At 39.2% G+C, this 22,053-nt stretch overlaps 2 protein-coding genes across 4 annotated transcripts in view; both read right to left on the bottom strand.

Annotated features, from left to right (window-relative positions):
• SPAG1 (sperm associated antigen 1) overlaps positions 1 to 13,802 on the bottom strand; it is a 61,430-nt gene extending 47,628 nt beyond the window's left edge. Inside the window, exons 1-5 of the mRNA XM_038555197.1 lie at positions 13,742 to 13,802; positions 10,602 to 10,743; positions 9,634 to 9,793; positions 3,485 to 3,607; positions 376 to 440 (exon numbers count right to left, since the gene is read on the bottom strand). Of these exons, the coding sequence (XP_038411125.1) occupies positions 376 to 440; positions 3,485 to 3,607; positions 9,634 to 9,793; positions 10,602 to 10,741 (488 nt within the window). The 5' untranslated portion in view covers positions 10,742 to 10,743; positions 13,742 to 13,802. The remainder of the gene's footprint in view (positions 1 to 375; positions 441 to 3,484; positions 3,608 to 9,633; positions 9,794 to 10,601; positions 10,744 to 13,741) is intronic.
• Positions 13,803 to 19,237: 5,435 nt separating this feature from the next.
• Positions 19,238 to 22,007, bottom strand: POLR2K (RNA polymerase II, I and III subunit K). 3 transcript variants are annotated; one of them, XM_038555194.1, is made up of 4 exons: positions 21,855 to 22,007; positions 21,178 to 21,247; positions 20,349 to 20,441; positions 19,238 to 19,711 (listed from the first exon to the last, which is right to left on the bottom strand). In XM_038555194.1, the coding sequence occupies exons 2-4, from the start codon at positions 21,236 to 21,238 to the stop codon at positions 19,689 to 19,691; spliced, it is 177 nt and encodes a 58-aa protein (XP_038411122.1). In that variant the 5' UTR covers positions 21,239 to 21,247; positions 21,855 to 22,007; the 3' UTR covers positions 19,238 to 19,688. The 3 variants fall into 3 exon arrangements, with proteins under 3 accessions (XP_038411122.1, XP_038411123.1, XP_038411124.1); XM_038555195.1 differs by lacking the exon at positions 21,855 to 22,007 and adding an exon at positions 21,511 to 21,773; XM_038555196.1 differs by lacking the exon at positions 21,855 to 22,007 and adding an exon at positions 21,359 to 21,484.
• Positions 22,008 to 22,053: the final 46 nt, after the last annotated feature.

The raw sequence follows: 22,053 nt of genomic DNA, 5'->3' as shown, positions 1-22,053 counted from the left end.
TTGCTCTTGGAGACCAGGCAATTCAAGTGAGGACTTACATATTAATCAGACCTAAACTGTTCAGAATTGTGTAATTAAAATTGTGACTAATTTATCTCAATTTAAAGCTTTTGTCCTTTTTTTATTTTTGACGGGTATAGGAATTACCTGAATTATTTTTGGTTTCTTTTATAAAAAAAGGATGCTGTAGATATTTTTACTTAATGAAAAAATAAGATCAAAAGTGCTTAGACCATACTCTTAGTACTCTACTAAAGTCACTTGGTAGTTCTTGATATGTTCAGATTTATAATAATTAAGAAGTTATTATATTTTATGGTATTTTATGGAGAATTTTTCAGTGACAAATTTTGTATTATGAAATATAAAACATACTTATCCCATTCTGCATAATCCCTCGGAATTTTCTTTTTAGTTGGTCTACTATTAGAATATTTTTCCTGAAAGAATAAAATTGTATTTCATGAGACATATTTAATATAAGATTAGCAGGTTTTATGATAAATGTAACGTGAAGTATTGGATTAAGATATACTAATTGAATAGATAAGAAAAATAGGTATTCTTGAAGTTATAATTCAAGTATTGTAACTATTAATGTACAGCATGTTATAAAAGGATCTTATTTTATTTTATTTTTTTAAGATTTTATTTATTTATTCATGAGAGACACAGGGAGAGGGAGAAGCAGGCCCCACGCAAGGAGCCCGATGTGGGACTCGATGCGGGGACTTGATCCCAGACTCCAGGATCATGCCCTGAGCTAAAGGCAGACGCTCAACTGCTGAGCCACCCATGCCGTCTCAAAAAGGATTTTAAATTGGTAGTTAATTTTGGGAGCAATCTATAGGAATTTAAGTACATATCTAAGATTTTAAAACTTGCATACATGAAATGTGATTTTTAGCTATTATAATAATGACAGACAGATACCCAACTTGGACTAATCCTATTAAAATAAACTATTGGCTTAGGTAACCACAGTGATGAAAGGGCAGGGGTAATGCTAGATAAAGGATACATATACTCTTTCCCTCTTGCTCTCCTCCCAACCCCCCAACTCCCATCCCTAGTCTCTGCTTCTTTCTGTCCACTGATTTCATTTTCCCCAGCTGGCTACTTGCTTTTTGTGTAGAAGACACAGTGGCCACAAGCAGTGTGGGATTATAACCTAACAGGCCTCCCAATCAGAAAGGAGAGGGTCTCTTCTCTCCACTTTTAGTTAAGAGAAATCCCAGGGAAGGACTCAGCATTTGCTAGCTTGGGTCATGAGCCCATTCCCCACCAAGCACTAGCTTGGGGCTATTCCTTGGCCCAACCTGGGTGGTACCCCACTACAAGCACTAGAAGGAATGGGAGGAAAGCAAACAATAGCCGCTTTGCTCGCCAACAGTTTCCTACATGGTTTCTTAAAATTTTGTCACAATCTGAAACCAGTTTGAATGGGTCATTTACCCATGTACAATTTTGTAACATTGGACATCAGTCACTTGAGGCTACACAGATCTTGCAAATATTCCTACATTTCATTAAACACTTTAAAAATCCTATCTGTTAATTATCTTTATTGAGCTCATCAGAAAAGTCTTTAAGTATCCCCTTAAGGGAATTTTCTTTTTTTTGTCACAAGCAGGTATTTAAGAGCCATGTAAGAATATGAAATACTCTCAACTGCTCAGATTTTATCACTTGCAAAGTTGTTTTCCTTAAAGTGACAGACCCACTTCATTCATTTTCAATGTCAAAAACTCAAGCCTAAATAACAATAACAATAATTTGTCTGTCAATCACTCTTTCAAGTAAAACGTGTTCCAGGACAGAGTAGTGATGTAAGCTGGCAATTCAATCATATTAGTCTCGAAATAACCACAAGTCCTTTTTGAATACTACTTTTTTTGTCACAGAATATTAAAAAGATGTGATCTCAAGATTTAAGACTTATAATAAATAAATGTTATTGTTTCATCTAAGACATTTTTAAGTCAAACTGGATTTTTTTTTTTTTTTTTTTTTACTGTAAATGGGTAACTGTGGCAGAAACAGTGTGTACTAGCATAGTTTGGTGCCACTTATTCATTGCCTTGATTCATGCTACAGCACAGGCAGCTTTATTTTCAATACAAATGTCAACACAGTGAAAAAGACAAAGCAGTAGCATTATTTTTAAAAATAGCAATGACTCTCTGGACCCTCTGGAGGGATCTCTAGGAGAACCAGGGTCCATGGATAATACTTTGAGAATCACTGTACTACTTACTAGTCTATCTACCTCACAGAACTGTACCGTCCTGTTATATTTTCAGGGCACAGAGTTAGAAAAAAAATGGGTGCTCAATAAATACAAATTTATTTATTACAGATAGTGGCATCCTTACCATATTACGATGTAGTTGAGTTACATAAGTAGTTCTTAATAGGGAGTAAAAAGATACAGGAAGGTAAATTATTAGAGAGTAGTGTGATGAAGAGCTATGGATGTTTTTTTAAATAAAATTGAGCATTCAAGGAAGAAATGAGAATAAGAAGAATTAATTAACCCAGAATGAAGAGACAGGAGTAGCCAATCTTTCAGAAATGATAGGAATAAAAGAAAAGTGTATGGCAGAGGGAATGGAACGTGTGATCCGAGTGAAAGCCTAGAGACTCCGGATGCCCAGAAGACAATGGCTAGATTTTGTAGTATCTGGGTCAGGGGTATGCCCAGAGGCTCAGTTTTAACTTTGAAGTATAAATGGATCTGGAACTCCAATAGGCCCTTCTCTATGGAACCCATGAGTTAAAAAGATGTCTACATGACAAAATAGGGATCAACCACAGAGAAATCATTCTAAGGAGCTGTAAGAATAAGAAAAAAAATACAGTAAACAAGAGCAATAACATCTATAACTGCTTGAAAGTTTCTATTTAATACTTTAAATCCAGAGTTAATCATGTAATAAACTATTTTCTCTGTCTCCACTCCACAGATAAAGTTGTTCCCTGAAATTCTCCCACACTGAATTGGATCTTCTGTGCTCATCAAAACTGGTCAGAGTAGGGGCAACCCCGGTGGCGGAGCGGTTTAGCGCCGCCTACAGCCCAGGGCGTGATGCTGGAGACCTGGGATTGAGTCCTGTGTCGGGCTCCTTGCATGGAGCCTGCTTCTCTCTCTGCCTGTTTCTCTCTCTCTCTCTGAATGAAAAAAATAAACCTTAAAAAAAAAAAAAAAACTGGTCAGAGTAAAGCAGACAGTACAACAAAAGAAAAAATGAGAAAAGGCAGTAAGCCCAAGAAGCAAACCTTCAAAGGGATATGCTATTTCATTTTGATCGCCAAGTGATGAAACAGCCTTCACAAGAAGGCATGACATGTGGCCGGCTGAAAGATAATCCCCAACTCTCAGAGGCCATCACACTGCGGTTATTCTGATTAAATGCTGGCTCCCTTAATAAACAACAACCACCTTCTCCCCCCATCACCCACACCTCAAACCAGATCGGCCTACCTTACTAACATGAAGACGGCTGTTTGAACCACGAACTGGAGGCAAATTATCTTCCATTGCTGGAAATGTTTCAGTCTCATGGAAGTATACTTCATCTTCTTTTTTAATTTCTGATACCCAACTCTGAGAGGTGGGAGAAGAAAAGAAGATACACATACAGTTTGAAGTAATTAACCAGGTGTTAGAAAGGATTATATATCATCATAGTTTCTGCCGGGTCCATTTTTTGGGTGACTATTTGGTCATGCCATTCTATCTATAATGCCCTTCTACTATTCTTTTAAAACATGGTAAAATACAAAAAACTTATCATCTCAACCACTTTCGAGTGTACAGTCCGGTATTGTTATGCACATTCACATGGTGTTGCTATTCCTACTTTTCATATCTAACAAGCTTACTGACATCCATCCCTTCCATCAAGCTTTCCCTGAACTACCTAACTGGGCTAATGCTCCTTCCCCTGTTTTAATGCAGAGATTTAAAGTAATCCAGTTACTGCTCATCTCTCACACCTTCTGTAAGTTCCTTGAGGGCAGAACCTGTCTTAAGTCTCATCTTTGTGATTCAGGAAACTAGCATGGCATCTGGCACATAATAGGTTCCTAATAATGTTTATTAAACTGAATTGTCACAGGTTCTAGGAAGAATTGAGTTAGATTATAGAATGAAAAATAGAATACAATTCTATTATTAATATTATTCAGCAGCTATATAGGGAGGATCTAGTATTTGTCAGACGCTATATTAAATTAGGCACCATGATACAGCAATAAACTATATCGTCTGTCCTAACCGTGTAGGAGGCAGGAAAATAAAAAGGAGGCAGAGAGGTGAAACAGGAGAAGAAACAAAAAGACCGTAAAGGGAGAAAGGTAAAAGGGGGAGGCATTACAGAGGAGGTCAAAGAGTCAGAGAGAATAGGGGGAGAGGGAAAAGTGGCAGGGAAAAGCATGAAAGAAAAGGAGATAAGACGAATCAAGAGGTGACTGAAAAAGAACACGCAATTGGAAAAAAAAAATAAGTTTTGCAACTAAAACTAAGCTGTTATTCCCCAGACAATAGAGCCAAAGAACTCTGGATGTAAGCTGCTATTTTATTATTTTTTTAATGCATTCTCTGATTGGTTTGCAGAAGCTTTCTTTTTTTTTTTTTTAAAGATTTTATTTATTTATTCATGAGAACACACAGAGAGGAGAGAGAGAGAGAGACAGAGACACAGGCAGAAGGAGAAGCAGGCTCCATGCAGGGAGCCCGACATGGGACTCGATTCCGGGTCTCCAGGATCACGCCCCAGGCTGTAGGCAGCGCTAAACCGCTGAGCCACCGGGGCTGCCCTAAACTGCTATTTTAATGTGTAGATTAATTACCAGGTTTTTTATTTCAAGCCAATAAAATGACAAAATGAGAAACCTCAAAGTTTAAAAAACGTAGTATTCTGAGTTAGAGAATACATATTCCTTAAAATTGCCTTCCAGTGTATTATTCAACCCATAAAATATGCTGAAGAAAATCAAGTTAAAAAAAAAAAAGTTTCTCTGGAATCTGCTTTAAGAAGTTATTTCCTAAGCAAAATGAAACCACAAAGGAACTCTGAGAAAATGCAGGCAAACATGATTCTGGTGGAGAGGAAGCTTGCTCAAGTATAAAATCAATTAAAGATCATAAGGAATAAAACTAAAAGAAGTGATTACATAAATTTTTTTAATGAATAAACATGAAAAACATCATATACAAATATAAAAGCTTAATGATAAATTGAAGGAAAATTCATTAGAATATGTATGACAGAACTCTTACAAATAAGAAAACATCATCAGAAAAATCAATAAAGTGTTATCTCCTTCTGGCCGATGGAGTAACAGGGACTGGATCTGCCCTCCTGCTTACACTCTAGAATACTGGATAAGATATATGAAGCAGCAGTTTTCAGACCACTGGACAACAGATAGCAGAGAACAATGATCCTTGGAAGAAAGGAGCAAATGAGGGAAGCTGTGCATTTTACCCTAATCTACTCTTAGTTTCCAAGCTATAGCATAGGGAAAGGAAACCCTAACAGCCCTGTGGTCTCAATGAATTCAGTAGAACACAGTTCAGGCTTCAGAGAGGTAAAGATGGCAAAGATCCAGGGGTACAAAATACACAAGATGAGGGAGCTAGACAGAGAGAGAACTCTAAGGATAACCTGATAGCACTGTTTCTGTTAAAGAAATGTAATTCATAGTCAAAATTGTTCTTACAATGAAAACTTGAGACCTAGTAGGCATCAGTGGTGAATTCTGGAAAACATTAAAGGAAGAAATAATACCAATTACACACAAACCTTCCTAGAATATTCAGGAGAGAGAATACTTCCCAACTCATTCTATGAGGCCAGCATTACCCTGTTACCCAAACCAGACAACATTACAAGAAAACTACAGGCTAATATCTCTCATGACAGTAGGCCCAAAAATCCTTCATAAAATTTTAGCAAATTAAGTCCAGCAATATATAAAAAAGACACATCATGGGGATCCCTGGGTGGCTCAGCGGTTTGGTGCCTGCCTTCCGCCCAGGGTGTGATCCTGGAGTCTGGGGATCGAGTCCCACATTGGGCTCCTTGCATGGAGCCTGCTTCTCCCTCTGCCTGTGTCTCTGCCTCTCTCCCTCTGTGTGTGTGTCTCTCATGAATAAATAAAATCTTTAAAAAAATAGTGAATGGCTGAAGGATTTCCCCCTAGTATTAGGAACAAGACAAGGATATCTCCTCTTACCACTTCTATTCAACATTGTACCAGAAGTCCAAGCCTGTGCAATAAGGCAAGTAAGAAATGAAAGGCACCTATACTGGAAAAGAGGAAGTAAATCTTTCATTATTTGTGGGGATGACATGATCCTGCATATAAGAAAACCCAAAGAATCTAAAGAAAAGCTACCAGAACTAATTTGTAAATTTAAGAAGACTGCAAGATACAAAGTCAATATAAAAAGATCAGTTAGATAACCATAAACTTGCAATGTACAAATAAAAATTGAAATTAAAATTCCACTGATATGAGGTATCAAGATTAGTCAAACTTATGAAACAGAAAATAGAATGGTGGTTGCCAGGAACTAAGGGAGGGGGAAATGGAGAACTGTTGTTTAATGGGTATAGAGTTTCAGTTCTATAAGACAAAATAGTTCTGGAGATTGGCTGCACAACAATATCAATATAACACTAATGAACTGCACACTTAAAAAATCTGTGAATATGAGACAGCCGGGTGGCTCAGTGGTTGAGCGCCTCCCTTAGGCCCAGGGCGTGATCCTGGAGTCCCAGGATTGAGTCCCACATTGGGCTCCCTGCATGGAGCCTGCTTCTCCTTCTGCCTGTGTCTCTGCCTCACTCTGTGTGTCTCTCATGAATAATAAAATCTTTAACAACAACAAAAAAAATCTCTGAACATAACAATGTAAATATAACACTAATGAACTGTATACTTAAAAATGGCTAAGATGGTCAATTCCGTGATATGTATTTTACCACACCAAAAATAAATACATACATAAAATTTCATACTAGGGTGACTTAGAATGAGCAAAATTGAGATTAAAAAATATTAACTTTTAAAATTGTAGAAAATAAATCTTAGGAATAAATATAACAAAATATGCAAGAACTACACACTGAAAATTATAAGACTCTGGCACAAAAAATTAAAGATTTAAATGAACAGAAAACATGATGCTCAAGATCAGAAATTTCACTATTGTCAATTATTACAAAATTGATCCATAAATTCAACATAATCCCAACCCAAAGACAAGCAAGTTATTTTGTAGCTAGCACCTGGCTAGCAAAGGACCTAGAATAGCCAAAACAACTATGAAAAAGGAGAACCAAGGGGAAGGATTTAGACTATCCGATTTTAAGACTTAATCATAATCAAGAGAATGAGATATTAAAGAGAGGAATTTTTTAAAAGATTTTATTTATTTATTCATGATAGACACAGAGAGAGAAAGGCAGAGACACAGAAAGAGGGAGAAGCAGGCTCCCTGCAGGGAGCCCGATGGAGGACTCGATCCCAGAACCCCAAGGATCATGCCCTGAGCTGAAGGCAGACACTCAACTGCTGAGCCACCCAGGTGTCCCTAAAGAGAGACATTTAGATTAATGAAAGAGAATAGAGTCCAGAGATAGACCCACACATACATGATCAATTAACTTTTGATGGTACCAAGAAGTTCCATGGGGAAAGGGTAATCTTTCATTAAGCAGCGCTTAAGGGAACCCTGGGTGGCGCAGCGGTTTAGCGCCTGCCTTTGGCCCAGGGTGCGATCCTGGAGACCCGGGATTGAGTCCCACGTCGGGCATGGAGCCTGCTTCTCCCTCTGCCTGTGTCTCTGCTTCTTTCTCTCTCTATCATAAATAAATTTTAAATTTTTTTTTAAAAATAAAAAAAAGCAGTGCTTAAAATCTTGGATATCTGTATTACGTGTGTGTATATTTATGATTTCTCCAAAATTAAAACAGATCTCAGACCTAAAATTAAAACTAGAAACTGGGACCCTGGGTGGCTCAGTAGTTGGGCAGCTGCCTTCGCTCAGGTTGTGATCCCAGGATCTGGGATGGAGTCCCGCATCCCGGTTCCCTGCAGGATATATAAACATATTTGCAGAAGATGTATCTGATGAAAGACGTGTATTTTACAACTCAATAAGAACACAAATAATCCAATTTTTTTTAATGGACAAAGTATTTAAAAGCTCTTCACAGAAGACACATGGATGTCAAATAAGCACAGGAAAAACCACTCAATAGGGCTAGTCATTAGAGAAACAAATTAAAACCACAGTGAGATATCACTGCATACCTAACAGAAAAGCTGAAATGGACAAAACTGTCAATACTAACTGCTAACCAGGATTCAGAGCAACAGGAGTTTTTATCCATCACCAGCAGGAATGTCACTTTGGAAAACATTTTGTTCATCAACTGATGAGTGGATAAACAAACTGTGAGATAGCCACACAATACTATGCAGCAATTAAAACAAACTATGGACATGCAACAACATAGATGCATCTCAAAAGCATGATGCTAAGTGAATGAAGACACAAAAAAACACACACTGTATGATTATATTTAGAAAATACAAATTCAAAAAAATAAAAAAGACAAATCCATAATGATAGAAAGCAGTTCAGTGGTTAGCAGGGACCAGGATGCAGGGTCAGTACTGACTGCACGGGGGCACAAGGAAACTTTTCAAAGTAATAGAAATGTTTTATAGCATAGACAGGTGTCAGAACTCAGTGAAATACAGACAATTAAATTTTTATTTAAATGTAAGTTATACCTCAATAGAGCTGATTAAAAGAAATCACTAAAGATATAGGCCATTAACAAAAGGAGAAATTCAACTGATGGACAAAAAAATTTACTGTTGCTAGTAATCAAACAAATACACGAATCTTTCAATTCTTTTTTTTTTTTTTTAAAGATTTTATTTATTTATTCATGAGAGACACACAGAGAGAGAGAGAGAGAGAGGCAGAGGCACAGGCAGGGGGAGAAGCAGGCTCCATAGGGAGCCCGATGTGGGACTGGATCCCAGGACCCCAGGATCACGCCTTGGGCTGAAGGTGGTGCTAAACCACTGAGCCACCAGGGCTACCCGAATTTTTCAATTCTTTAATTGATTAAAAATGATTATAGGGGCACCTGGGTGGTTCGGCTCTTAGGGTCCTGGGATCCAGACCCACAGCCCAGCATTGGCTCCCTGCTCAGCAGGGCGCTGGCTTCTCCCTCTCACTCTGCCACTTCCCCCTGCTCCTGTGCACTCAGTCTCCCAAATAAATAAAATCTTCACAAAACAAACCAAAAAACCCAAAAGATATTACAAGCCAACATGTTTGTACAGCACTATTTATAGAAGCTGGTGAATTGTTTCTTTGATAGGACAGAATATTAATCACATAAAACACATGGGTGGGTGTACGAACACAACATACACATTCACAATATTCTCCTGGGTTTGAGAAGCAACCAATACTACCTAAGTGATTACCACTAAAAGCCCTTCACTGACAAAAAGAAAGAAACCTAGGATTTTAGAAAAGTGAAGTAGACACATATACAATGTGGCAATGTCACAAAAAACTTTATCACTGTATACCTTTATATCACTGTCAATATGTCTCCATTCTTCTGCTGTAAAACTGGATGCTGTTGCTGGAGGTTTATCTTTCCTCAAAGCTCTACTTTCAGGAGCCAAGCCTTTAAGGCGCTTTTCACAAAATTCCGTAAGTTCCGGATAATATCCTTCCTCACCAGACCTTTAAAAAAATTCAGAACTTTGGAGTTACCACTCTATTTAAGGATCATGTAGATTTGTAAACCAGGGTCCATGGAGCAGAGGGGTTCTGCGGAGAACTCCAGAGCCACCCCTGCACAGGGATGAAGGCTGGGCTGTGTGGGGGCTTCCCACTCACCTTACTCCATTTTTAGCTGTTAATCTGTGGAGTGATGCAGTGAAGGAAAAAAAAAAAAGGAAGATATCAGCTTCCAAAACACAGTTTGCAAGTTAAATAAACAACGCTCTCTAATACATAAGGTAATTTTAACTTATAAATGGTAATTCAGTATTAAGAGACAAGTGGAAAGTGAGACTGGATTTCCTTCTCAAGGAGGAGTTTGTAACTCCTTTTTCCCCCTGCCAAAGAGGAAGAAAATGGCAGAGGAACAAGTTCAGAGTAACATGCCTCTAAATTCAAGCACTCAAGGAACAGAATTCATTCCCAGAGAGTGGTATGGAGAACTCTTGTTTTTGAAGGAAAACCAATCTTTTCCCCTTCTAAGTGATGGAAGAAAAATGTTCTCTTGAATGCTGATGAGGCTTATGTTCCTTGCTGGAAGTAGACCTAGCCAGAACCCTCTAAACTAACCACAAGATCAAAACAACTATTTTGGAACCTAAGGGACAGGGGCGGGGGGTGCTATCAACAATCTCAATATGTGAAAATTTCCTGCAACGTTTCTAAGAGTCTCAGCTTTCAGGCAACAATATAATTGGTATACTGAAACATAGAAGAATTTTTATTTTTTATTTTTATCTTTTTTATAAAAGAATTTTTAAATGCTTACCTGAGCACACAAAAAATTTTTTCCAAGTGTTTAACATCTGAACATTTTTCAATATACTTGAAATCCAAATGTTCAACAGGAATTTTAAACATTTTTGTTGTTCCAAAGCCCCAAAATGACGGATAATCTTTGGCAGTCATGGCTGAAATGTAGTATAGGAAAATAGTTATGAAGCAAATATATATAATAATACCATCTAGGTCTTTTTATAACATTTATTTTTCATTTCTATGGGAAAAGAAAGTGTTTTCTCTAAAGAGAAAGTAGACTTAAAATTCTCTCTGCTAACAGTCAACAGTCATGGAGCTAAATTAACTAAATTCCTAAATACATGGATTATCTCAATCCTCACTTAAGATAAAACACAAAGCACGTTTTAGTGCTATGGAGAAGAAAAAATCTTTTCCTCTACTCATTTAGGCTCAGTGCCTGAGACTCCAAAACCGATAAAAGATACATTAGCAGGAGAAAAGGTTTATTTTATACACACAAGGGGCAGGGCAGTGGCAAGGGCAGGGGGGTATTCATAGAAAAATGAAAACCCAAAGAAGTTGTTAGGCCTGGGAGGCTACATATCATTTTAACAAAGGGTGATAAGTTGTGGAGAAATAATTAGACAAAGAGAAAAGGAAGTTGGCTTCTAGGAAAAGGTAAATACATGGGAGAAACTAAAGAAGGATAATGGCTTCCTTAATAAGGTTTGTTTATGCAGACTCATCCTGGTGCTGCCCATCTACTATGAGGTTTGTTCTCCTTTACAAAGAGAAATTAATGCCCCGCTATTAGGCAGAAAGGGGGAGGGTGAGAGTTCTTTCTGTCGTTTGTTAACTGTTTTCAGTTTAAAATAATCTTTATGCCTAAGTGGCTTATTTGAGGATGGCATATTCTGGTCCCCTTAGGTGCTCAAACTGCTTTATAAGATAGCTTTTAATGGTGATTTCAATGACGACTTCTACTTCAGCTGTTTGTTCACGTTCCAACCATGCTTTGTGATTCAACACAAATATAATATTCTTAACCTCACCTTCTTTCCCATTCTCTGCCTCCTTACATTCCCTGCTGCCCACTCCCGTCAACGACCAGCTCCCACATCTGTGTTCTGACAGCATGGTGCCCAAAGCTTTCTCATAGCATATATTCTAATTATGTATTTTTGTCTTCCCTCTTAGATTGTGAGATCTCACTTTATTCATCATCATATATTCAGGACTAACCTAAGTAGTACCTCTACCCTTAAGAAACACTTGAACGAAACTGGGAATAATGGGGCCTTGGATGGTTTCACTTTAACGATACTGCTAATGATGACGATAATTAACACCAACAAATACTTACACAGTTCTTAACATGTGCTGTGCATCATCCTGAGAATTTTACATGTATTACCTCATTTAATCTTTCAACTACTATTATCAGGTAGGTTTTATTTCAAGTAGACAGTAGTAGTAACAGTTACGGCTATGGAGCTAAATTACTGTGTGCCATGGATTATTATCTAACATAATCTTCAAAACCACTTTCATGAAGAGTAGTAATAATTACTCCCATTTTACAGAAATGTTTGTGTTAAGTAACCGGCTCAAGATCATATATTAAGTAGCAACTGAGGATTTGAATCTCAGTAGGCGAATGCAGAACCCACATACCTAGCCTTCATACCCAGGCTTTTCAAATTGTAGGTGGCAACCCCTGAAATCAATTTAGTGAGCTGCAGTTACCATTGTTTAATAAGATATTCAGAACAGCAACAAAAAAGTCTGGCTACTTGACATACATACCGCTAAAGTGGAACACTGATTCGTAAAGATTTTTATTTCATGTCTATACAAATGACAACTGTGTGAATATAAATGCATGTGTTGTAAAATATATTTCCCATTGTGAGTCACTGACAAAGTGTTTTAAAAACTGGTACTGTAAAACATACTGAGCTGTAAATTTTAAAACAAGAAGTAGCAATGGGTCTAATTAACCCAAAGTATTTCCCTGAGCATGGCTGCCCTCCGGGATTGTCATACATCAGAGCTCTGCAGAGAGAGAAGGCTCTGTCAGCTTCTGCTGGCTTTGACTGGAGCACAGAACACACATCACCACCTCTGGGGTGAGATCCTGCTGAGAAATGAGACCGTGATTTTCGCACTATGCCGGCAGAACCTGGGATGATGAATGTATCCCATCACAAGGATAGCCTTAAGAGTAGAAGTTACTGTAAAGTAACATGAAGAACTTTTAAATTATCAATGCTGCCCAGAACAAAATGGTTTGCATTAGGAGAATTTTTCTAAAGAGTCGACAGGTCTTTGATGGGAGAAACTTAAGCATCCAAAAGGATTAAAATCTTAAATTTGTCTTGCAACCCCTGAGATTTTAGAATTTGAATAGTGAAGAAAATTTTAAGTGACAGAGCCATCTCTTATCAAATCAATTTCATTCTGCACACTGTTTTAACAGTTCTCTGAAAATCCTTTTTGAAAACTTCCGTTTTTTTTGGGGGGGGGGTTCCCCCGCCCCAGGATGCACATCTCAAGACTACTCAAGTTCCAAAAAACAAGTCATACAAAGCTGTATTTGCTCTCGTTAGAACCCTGGCACATCCGCTTGTAATTTCTGTCATTAGTAAAATCCTTAGTTCTAGTTGCATTTAACCTCTTCTCCGCCATCTGACCCACACCCATTTCCCAGATTCCCGAATCAGCTGACAGGTGAGGAAGTAACACGCAACTCTTCCTCCCAGGCACGCTCTTTCCCGCGCCGACGGGGCCGAGCGCCCTCTGCAGGCGGAGGCCGGGAGGAAATGGCTTCCGTAGCCGTAGCAACGGCTTCTGTGTACGGCGCGGCCCGGGAGCCCGGAGCCGCGGGGGTCGGGCACGGCCCGGGAGCCCGGAGCGCTACAGCCAACCCAACGGGCAGGGGCACTTCAGGCGCCTCTGAACCTGTTCTCCACTCCCCGGCTTTGGCCTCCAGGCCTGCCGCCGCCGGCCGACCCCGGCAACCCCGCCGTTGCGACTCTGCCCCAATATCCGCTACCGTCCGCCGCAGGAAACGAAGGCCCGTGTCTTCATCCCGTCACCCGCTCCCTCAGTAGAGTCCGCCTCTCCCACCAGCTCCCCGAGGGAACCGCGACGCCGAGACGCACTCACCTGGCTCCCGGACGCCGCGCCGCGAGGGCCCCGATGGGGGCGGGGCGCCCCGGGCCCAGGCCGAGGGCCGCCCCCCCCGCGCCGCACGCCCCGCCCCGCCCCGCCCCGCCCCGCCCGCAGAGGCCCTCGCGGGGAGGAAGGAGTCCTAGCCCCAGAGCTCCCTTTATCGTTTGCGTTTGTTTTCCATGGAGTAAAAATGCCTTTTGGTTCTGGATTGTTATACTACCCTCCAGATAAATTGATGACCTTCCTACGGAAATATAATTAAATTCCTACAGAATATAAATATATAAATTGCTACAGAGAACTATTCCTACAGAAATATAATTAAACCAGAGGATCTACAACGTAACCCAGACTTAGATCCTTCCCTTTACACAAAAGAGTAAATGAAAGATAAAGATTCTCTCTTCCTCTGTATGCATTCAACATCTTCTGGGCGCTGCTAAGGAGACGCTGTAATGGGCACTGGAACGTAAAGACAAGTAAGACATAATACAATTCAAATGAATAAAATAGTAGAGATAGTTGGATTTAGGAAATGGATTTAGGACATGAATTTACTTTTATAATTTTAGGTTAGTGTCTGGCACGTAATAGGAATTCAATAATGCATTTCTCTCTCCCCTTGGCACCCAAATTAGATCTACAGTACTGTATCAGGAAAGGATAGTGGCAAAAATTCTGCTGAAAATATGACTATTTTTATTATTTCCATTGCCAGTGCTAGATAATGTTAACTTTGCACATTGATAGACACAGATTCGAACTTCAGAGTAATCCTTAAGTTTGCTTTATTAAATTGTCATGGCAAACAGCATCACATACGCAGTCCAGGTAAAGGCACTTCACACCTCATGGAATGAGCAAGCAAACTTCACTCAGAACTAGGTCTTAGGTTTAAAACACAGACTACTAGGATGCCTGTTAGTTACTGTCTGCCTTCAGCTCAGGTCATGATCCCAGAGTCCTAAGATACAGCCCCACATCAGGCTCCCTGCTCAGTGGAGCGAGACCCTGCTTCTCCCCCTGCTTGTGCTCTCTCTGGCAAATAAAATCTAAAATAAAAAAAAAAAAAAATACCGACTACTGTAACTTGACAACATTTTACTTTCAGAATAGGAGGAAATTCTTTAAGTATATGGGGAAATGGTTGCAATTCCACATGGTCTGTAATTTTTTCATTTGCACTTAATACTTTATTCTGGTTATAATTATGTATATACATATACTTTATGCTGACTTAAAAAGGATAAAAAGCAGTATGAAGGGAATAGACCATGTAGGCAAATGAAAATTATCACTATCATCTTCACAGAGGTTAAAACATTGTACCCTAGAAACAAGGATATTTTAGTTTTTCTTTGAATGTGCACATTCCAATATACATTCAAATATACAAAGAAAAATTAGCCTGTAGAAATTAAAATTACACCAGAAATGAAAATCCCAATAGATGGGATTACAAAGTAAAATTAAAGGAATTTTTCAAAGAACAGGAAAAAAGGAAAGACAAGAAAGGTCAATAAACTCTAATATTTTATAAAAGATCTAAAGAAAAGAGAATATTGAGGGTAGGGAGTTATTAAACTGAAGAAGGGTCTCCTGCCTGGCTCAGTCGGTGAGTGTCCCCAACTCTTGGTTTCAGCACAGGTGGTGTCTCAAGGCTTGTGAGATCCTGCCCTGCATAGGGGCTCCATGCTCAGCCAGGAGTCTGCTTGAAGATTCTTTTTGCCCCTTCCCCCGAATGTGTACACGTGTACTCTTTCTCTCTCATATAAATAAATCTTAGAACAAAAAAACAATTCAAGAAAATTTCCCAGAACTGAAGAGCTTGACTTTCCAGACTGAAAATACCCACCAAGTGACCAGAATAGTGGAAAATAGCCTCATACCAAGGCACATACTTTACAATTTCAGTACAGTGGCAAAGAAAATTCTATGTTTCCAGGAAAAAAATGAAAAAGAATTAGGAGTAAGAAGGATTCTGGACTTCTCAACAATAATACTGAGGGGCACCTGGGTGGCTCAGTTAAACGTTTGCCTTTGGCTCAGGTCATTATCTCATGGTCCCTGCTCACCTGCACACTGGATGGAGTAGTCTGCTTCTCTCTCTCCCTCTGCCCTTCCCCCAACTCATGCACTCAAGTGCTCGCTCTCTCTCTCCCTCAAATAAATAAAATCTTAAAAGAAAATACTGGAAGCTAGAAAACTATACAACAATCCTTCCAAATTCTGGTGTTGGTTAAAAACAACACAAATGGTCATTTCAGGCAAAGAGAAAAGCATGAGAAAGGCACAGGTAAGAAAGAAATAAGGCATGTTACCTGCTTAAGGAACTGCAAACATCTTAGAATCAAGAGTGAGAGGTGGGTTGAAGTGAAGTGGTGACAGAGATAGAAAAGGAGTCAGAGGGATCCCTGGGTGGCGCAGTGGTTTGGCGCCTGCCTTTGGCCCAGGGCGCGATCCTGGAGACCCGGGATCGAGTCCCACGTTGGGCTCCCGGTGCATGGAGCTTCTCCCTCTGCCTGTGTCTCTGCCTCCCTCTCTCTCTCTCTCTCTCTCTGTGACTATCATAAATTTAAAAAAAATTAAATTAAATTAAAAAAAAAAAAAAGGAGTCAGAGACTCCTGGGTGGCTCAGCAGTTGAGCCCTTGGCTCAGGGCAGGATCTCGGAGTCCCGGGATTGAGTCTCGCATTGGGCCTCCTGCATGGAGTCTGCTTCTCCCTCTGCCTGTGTCTCTGCCGCGCTCTCTCTCTCATGAATAAATAAATAAATAATCTTTTTAAAAAAAATACAGTAATGGTGATAATAATAAATATCTATTAGGCTAAGAGTCTTTATGGATTCATTTTATTTTCCAACTAACCTGTGAGATAGGCACTATTATTTCATGCCTACCTTACAAATGAGGAAAGTGAACTCTGGTGAAATCACATTGCCTGTTAACAAAGGACACAGGATATTTGAACCCAAAGCCTTTCACCAAAGTCCACACTGTTTACTGAGCTCTTAAGTACTAACCAATTCACCAATAAGTCCTATTAGCTCAACTCCAAAATGCTATCTTACAACCAGCCACTTCTTAGTTCCCCCAACTGCTACCACTCTGGCCTAGCCATCATTGTTATCCTGAACTACTACAGGTGGCCCTTAACCAGCTTCCCCATCCATCACCCATCCCTACATTGTCTATTCTCACTGAACAGCCCAAGTTATCTTGTAAGTCTTAAATCATGTTACTGTTTACTCCCATCATGAGACCATAAACAAGCAGGCCTCTGCCTACCTCAAAGTTTGAGTCACATGGGCTTCATTCTAAAGTGGGAACAAGGCAAACTACTTTCCACCCCTAAGACATTACACTGGCTGTTTCCTCAATTTCAGGAATGCTCCTTCCCCTGTCTTACAATGTTAGGTTCTTTCTCATCCTTCAGCCCTCTGGCTCAAATAACCACTCTTTCTTGATAATTTTCTACACAGAACTTACTCTAGGAGGGGTGGAGATGTCCATGTATTTGTATTATGTGAGGAGGAAACTTGTTTTTACATCTTCTCAGTTTACACTTTCTCACCTTATATAATTCAGTCTTCCTTAAGACTGGCCAACTTTTTAAAAAAGATTTTTACGTAGTCTCTACACCCAATGTGCAGCTTGAACTCACAACACCAAGATCAAGAGTTGCATGCTCTATGGACTGAGTCAGCCAGACCCCTTTAAGATTAGCTTTTTCTTTTTGAAAGAGACAGGCAGACAGAAACAGCAGGAGGTGAAGTGTGTACAGGGAGAGGGAGGAAGGGGAAGAGAGAGAATCGTAATCTCACAACTCTGAGATCATGACCTGAGCCAAAATCAAGGATCTGGCACTTAACCAACTGAGCCACGCAGGAGCCCCAAGACTGGCTATTTCTGATTTCACCTACTTAAGTTTCCACAACTTTAATCTCTGCTCTGAACATATCTTCAGAGTCTCAAAGCACTGTACTGACCATCATAAATTCCTCCACTTTGAAAATGAAGCTGAGATTAAAAGAAATGAGCTAGTCACTGAGCAGCAGGGGCTGAATCTGAACCAATTTCCATGCTTTTCTCATGGATATGCATGTCGTAGTTATTGGCAAGCAGTTTAAGCAGAGGACATGTTATATGTTAACTTTAAGCTCAGATTTGCTGATATTTATAGAGCACTATTTGAAACTGTCTTTAAGATTTATTTTTTAGAGAGTGAGTGTATGGAGGGGAGGAAGGGGGCAGAGGGAGAGAGTGAAAGAGTCCCAAGCGGACTCGAGACTGGGTGCAGAGCCTGACTCGGCCTCAATCCCACCACCCTGAGAGTATGACCTGAGCTGAAACCAAGAGTCAGATGCTTAACCAACTGTGCCACCAAGGCACCCCCAAAGCAATCTTTTAAAGCAATTTATTTCTATTTTACCTTTTTTAAAAAAACTGTCCCAGTGGGCAAGAGGTAAAGTTACTTCCATTTTATAGATGAAAGGGACACAAAGAGGTAACTGTTTGAAATGCTGCTCTTGAGTTCCAGTGGTAATACTATTTCCATTAAACCATGGTCTAGTTAACCAAATAATATTCAATTAAACCAAAGATAAGTAAAAAAACCTATGATAAAATCAAAACAGTTAAAGAGCAACATTATCTGAAGTGTTAGGGTTTGTTTAGGGGACGTCATAGCATATTTATTGGGACTCTCCTGCCTAAAAAAGACAAGGTCAAGGAGGAATATAGCTGAATTACAAAATTATGAAAGGTACGGCTAAAGGAGAACCTGGACTTAGGAAGCACTCTTTAAAAATCTGAGCATGGTAGCATTTTGTATAGCACATAAAAAAAATATAGAATTTGGTATTCAAGGATGCAGTAGAAATTCAGGTGTTTTAAAAAATGGCACAATTTTTTGAATATTCAGAGACGCACATAGCTATTAGTGAAGGTAGAATATATCTAATCTTCGAAATGAATGTCAGATGGCATCCCAGAATGATGGAATCCTGGAGCAAATGGGAGTATCTTAGTTTCCATATCCCTAAGATTAATGTGAAAGTTTTAAACATTTATCCACAGGTCAATGTAAACCAGTCCCAATTTTTTTTTAATATCCTGAAAGCAGAATTTTTTACCAGAATTCTGATTACATCCCAGAAACTACACCTGCCTTAATAATCTGCTTCATGTACTTTACTTAGGGCTGATTTTGCTTTACAGATGCAACCATTAAAGTTTCTTTTCCCTCATCCAAAATGTACTTAAGATTTTATTTATTTATTCATGAGAGACACAAAAAGAGAGGCAAAGACATAGGCAGAGGGAGAAGCAGGTTCCATGCAGGGATCCTGATTTGGGACTCAATCCCAGGACTCCGGGATCACGCCCTGAGCCAAAGACAGACGCTCACTTGGTGAGCCACCTGGGCGTCCCACCCTCAGCCAATATTTAAAAACATAGTCAAGCATTGTATACAAATACAGAAGGCCTATATCAAGGAAAAATGAAAAATTTAACTCAAAATAATGCATTCATGCTAAGTACATTAGTATACACAGAACAAAATGATGCTGGAGAGTTTACAGACTTGGTGATGTAAAACAGTAGTTTCCAAGGAACTTACTTAATCAGATCTTCAAAGAGCCCTAGAAAACTTCATTTTTAACAAGGCCCCCACAAGATTCTAAGCCTTGATTAAAAGTGTGGTTTAAGGAAGCACTTTTTCACCCTGTGTCAGATTATATATACAATAAAAGTAAATTATTATCAATTATTGAACAAAAAGCTTTTCTTTATAGAAACTATTGATACCTAAATACAAGATGGATTTTAAAATGAAATCATGTGTATTTGTATTCATAAAGATATATACACTAATCAAAGGCTATACAACATTAACAGCAAATCCAGGTACAAACGAAGATAATCCTCTGAACTCCATGTTTCATCGAGCATCAAAAACCACCACTGTATTAAAATGAAATTAAGGACAAAAAGCATATTTAAAAATTGTACGAAGGATTTAACACTTCCAAGTCACTTTCTCTTTGCAATAGCTATTTAATCTAAAATGCAAAAAAGAATGAACTATTTACTATGGCAGTTGGAAATGAACTTAAAAAAATGTTTTTCAATTTTTACTAGTCCCCTTTCCATGATATGAAAGACCAATGCACCAAAAACCCCTAAAGTAATGTTAGCAAGATAACTTACTGGTTTAAAAAATATTGTAATTGTATATTAATAACCACATAACAATGTACTTTCAGTCTTTTAGCTAATTTGTAAGCCTCACTTTTTCCATTAGGTAGCATTCATTCACAATATTTGTATTTCTCCTTGTATAATTTAGTTTGTCCTTAAACTCAAGAAGGAGTATAAGTAAAATAAGTTAAATACAGATCCTGAAAAATGGACTTATGAGAACTAGTATTTAGATACTTAGTAGATGCCTCTACACAGGATTAATTTTTATTATGAAAATAAAAATAAAAGGATTATGAAAAATCCTAATCATGCCCCCCCTTTTTGGTAAGTAGTTCAAAGCACTGGAGCATTATTCTTCACTTCCACCCCCTTCATATGTAACAAGGTAAAAGGATACATCTTTTAGTCCTTTTCTTGTACATTATTCTATATCCACATTCTCTGCATCTGATTGGATCCCTGGATTTTATTTCGTTTTCTGTGTGACATTCTAAAAAAGAAAGCATGTTTATTCAATGTCTAAAGGGAAAATATGACAGACAAGCAAATTATCCTAACCATATTTTTTTTATTTAATTTTTTTTTCTAACCATATTTTCACCCAAAGCACTAAAATGTACTCAATCCCAAGAGTATGGTGCTATGACCACGTTAAGAAGAAAACCACAGGCTCCAAATGGCCTTACTTAGGTTAAGGTGCCACGTCGGTAGACCAAGACTTAACACATAACCTAACCGCAGTTTCAACCCTGCAGAAATGTAACCTCTGACCAGTTAACATGGTCCTTGTCCGCATTAGAAAATTTACTGCTTTTCCTTTCCCCTTAGAACAGCGACCTTACCTGAAACAACGAATCCTTTGCTAATAATTTTTTTTCCACTCCTCTCTACCTTTAATTTTCTGTAGCCCTTTGGAGCTCCCATCTACTTCCTAGACAGGATGCTGCCTGATTCATGAATCCATTAGTAAAGCCTATCACATCTTTAAAATTTACTCAGTTGAACTTTTATTATTTAACAACCAATATACTAAGGGGCAAAGGAAAAAAGTTGTGGGCAGTGCATTTTTTCTTGGAGAGAAAATGAACTCTTAGTGATAGAAATTTTTTTTTTTTTTTTACAGTCGCTAGTATTCTGCTTTATAACTTTAAAGATTACTCACTGAAGTCAAAGTTAAGCGTAATTATTTCAAAACTCTTCCTACTTTACGTTAGTTCTACTCTTACCTCCGCAGATATATATCATTGGCTGCTGCTTTGGGGGTTGAACGTCCTTCTGGGTGTCCATGGATAGTCCCTGAAATCACAGACTCAAATACTGAATAACTCAAAGGGACTCCTCACAAATCCAACTTTCCCAAAATTCCCATTTTTCCGAGGGAAACCTAAAAAGGTCCCAATTCCTAACCTGTGCTTTTTCAAACCCAATGGGTAGAGCTAAAGGACGAAACAAAAACGCAACGTTTTGTGCACTTAGCCTCAAACTGGACACAGTAACAACATTTCACACATATTGTTTCATTATCACCTTTACGACAATCCTAGAAGTACTACCCTTACTTTACAGATGAAGAAACCCAGCCTTGTAGAAGTCAATCTGCGCAGGATTCTTCAGCTATGACGAGGCAGGGGGCACTGGAATCTGACGGCAAAGCTTGCGTCCCCATTGTAACGCAAGTCCTACATTTCCAAAACTTAGCAGAAGGCCAATTACATCCCTCAACAAAGGGCTATGCGAACCGAAAATAAAGGGAGAAAAACTCTCAAAAGCCAAACAGCTCAACTGAACGAAACGGAACAAAGGATTAACACCACCCACTCGAGCCCCAGCTCCTCCCAATTCTAACCTCATACTGACCCTTTCTAACCTTGAGGGTCTTACCAGTTTAAATCCAAATACCCACCTCCAAATCCTAACCAACCACTTCCCCGACCACGCAGCCCGGAGAAACCTCCTACTCTGAGCTTCGAAGCGGATTCCGGCTCGTCCCCGTGTCGCAGCCAACTTCCGGCGCCGGCAACTGTCGCATGGAGTCCCCGCCCCTTCCGCCCCTCCTTCCGCCTCCGGGCGTGGCCGAGGACCCGGGTGGTGCTCAGGCGGCG

Source organism: Canis lupus, chromosome 13 (assembly GCF_011100685.1).
Source record: "Canis lupus familiaris isolate Mischka breed German Shepherd chromosome 13, alternate assembly UU_Cfam_GSD_1.0, whole genome shotgun sequence".
Taxonomy (NCBI): Eukaryota; Metazoa; Chordata; class Mammalia; order Carnivora; family Canidae; genus Canis; species Canis lupus.
This window is presented reverse-complemented; position numbering and strand designations above follow the sequence as displayed.

Coding starts and splice junctions, on each gene's coding strand:
- POLR2K (XM_038555194.1), bottom strand. CDS start 21,238: ATGGACACCCAGAAGGACGTTCAACCCCCAAAGCAGCAGCCAATGATA. Junction 20,442..21,177: donor AATGATATATATCTGCGGAG/GTAAGAGTAGAA, acceptor TTTCTTTTTTAG/AATGTCACACAGAAAACGAA. Junction 19,712..20,348: donor CAAGAAAAGGACTAAAAGAT/GTATCCTTTTAC, acceptor ATTTTAATACAG/TGGTGGTTTTTGATGCTCGA.